We start from the raw sequence: 2,015 nt of genomic DNA on the forward strand, positions 1-2,015 counted from the left end.
GGTTGGTTGGTTGGTTGGTTGGTTGGTTTCTTTCTTTCTTCCAAGACCTCATGAAACCATGTGAAAGTGCTTTTTAAACTGTGAAACTTTTCACAGCTGCTTGTTTTATAATTGATACCACTTTTTTTTTCTTTCAATGCATACTTATCCTCGATGCCCAGGCAGATAAGGAGAAGGCAGGTTTTGCAGACCCCTCCCCAGATAGAAAACTATGACACCCACCCTCCCCGCCCCCACCAAAGGAATAAAGAAGTAAGAACCAGACCTGGGACCAAACCCCAGGTCTCTCTGACCATCACATCATAGCACCTCCTCTGAAGTCAATTTTGGCTCCCAGTCACACATCCAGAGCGCACTCAGACAGCACAGTGCCTTCCCTCCCCATGTATCAACTGGGTCTACCCAGTTTTAAAAAAAAAAATTTTAAAGTCAGCACTCCCACCTTATGTGGCATTTATTTCCAGGGGAGGCCTGCCTTGGGTTCCCGTGGACAGATGTTGCTTTGTGCCTGCCTGACACAGCTGGCAGCCCTTGCACAGCTGCCCCAAGCAGGTGGCCAAGGATGGAGTCCACCCCCGGCCCAGGAGCAAGGATGACAATCCCTGTGGGACTCAGACCCTGGAAGCCCTCTACTCATTCCTCTGCAGCCTGGGACCCCAGAACACCCTCCCAAACACACAGAATCAGACTTCAAAAGGGGTCTGAGAGGTAGAGAGGAGAGGCCAAGCTGCCCCCCACCCCAATTCCCAACCAGGCACAGCTAAGCTAAGGTAGGCCCTGGGGAGTGGAAGAAGTCACTGACCCCTTCTATCAGCCATCTGTGAGCTCCCGCCCAACCTAACTAGCGGAATGGGAAGGAGGATAAAGAGGTCCAGACAGATGGCAGGGCGCTTTGGGAAGGAGGGCTCTGCAGGAATGTGATGCGAGGCCCACTTTGGGATGTGTTTTGTTATCTGTCCGGTTCTAGTTCCCCTCGGTTCTGCATCAACCCGAAATCTCCTAGACTAAAAGGAGGGTCAAAACAGTCAGGAGGGGGTTGGGAGATTGGAGAGAAGACCCTATTTTCTGCCAATTGTCTCTTCCCATCTGAAAGTCAGAGCATTGTACTGCAACTAAAGTGCGTGCGTGCACAGGGGGCGGGAGACTGGCACAACCGAGTCTAAAAATACTCGATAAAAATGCTAATCCCGAAGGCAAAGAAAGAACGAAGAAGGAATCTGTCAATCACGAGGCTCCCGCTCCTCACCCACAGCCCCAGCTGTACGGACTGCATTCCTGTAGACGAGGAAAGAAGTGGGGGGACAGGACCGAAGCAAAGAAAGGCAGAGACACCACCACCTCCACGAGCGCGGGCCGCGGGGGCGGGAGGCGGCGGCGGAGGAGGGGCTCCGGCCCGCGGAGCCGAACAAAGCGGGCCTCAACTTGTAGCCCGCAGCTCCCCGGGGTGGGGGCGGCCGATTCCAGCAGTACCCCTTTTCTCGGAGGTGGACAGCGAATGTGAGATCTGGAAGCGAGTGCCGAGGAGGAGCACCAGGTTGTGAATCTTTGCAAATCCAGAGGTTTTGTTTGGGGTTCCCCCCCCCCTTCATGTCCGCGCTTTGGCTCTCCCCTTGCACACGCACACGCATATACACACACACACACGCACACGCACACACGCACACGCACACACACACACACACACACACAATCGCTCCCTCTCCAACCCCACCGGGCAGGCCCCGCAGCACTAGGGGGCTGGGCCGGCGCGCCTTCCGGACCCCCAGGCGGGCTCCCACCTGGGGATGGTGATGCACTTGGTGTTGACGTTCTGCGTGGTGATGGCCTTCTCCAGCTCATCCAGCTGCCCCGTCTTCTTGAGCTTCTTGACCAAGCTCTTGACCGCCTTCTCGCACCACTTCTCCTCCTGCCCGTTCTGCTCGCCCTTCTTCCAGCCCAGCAGGCGCTTCACGATCGGGGGAGTAAAGGGCAGGATGGACGACATGGCTGGGGAAGGCGCGCGCACAGCGAGGGGC

At 56.2% G+C, this 2,015-nt stretch overlaps 1 protein-coding gene across 1 annotated transcript in view; it reads right to left on the reverse strand.

Annotated features, from left to right (window-relative positions):
- SMAD3 (SMAD family member 3) overlaps positions 1-2,009 on the reverse strand; it is a 121,668-nt gene extending 119,659 nt beyond the window's left edge. The window contains exon 1 of the mRNA XM_008572500.1: positions 1,779-2,009. Coding sequence (XP_008570722.1) covers positions 1,779-1,984 — 206 coding nt within the window. The 5' untranslated portion in view covers positions 1,985-2,009. The remainder of the gene's footprint in view (positions 1-1,778) is intronic.
- Between the last annotated feature and the right edge of the window lie 6 nt (positions 2,010-2,015).

This window comes from Galeopterus variegatus, unplaced genomic scaffold (genome assembly GCF_000696425.1).
Source record: "Galeopterus variegatus unplaced genomic scaffold, G_variegatus-3.0.2 Scaffold794, whole genome shotgun sequence".
Lineage (NCBI taxonomy): Eukaryota > Metazoa > Chordata > Mammalia > Dermoptera > Cynocephalidae > Galeopterus > Galeopterus variegatus.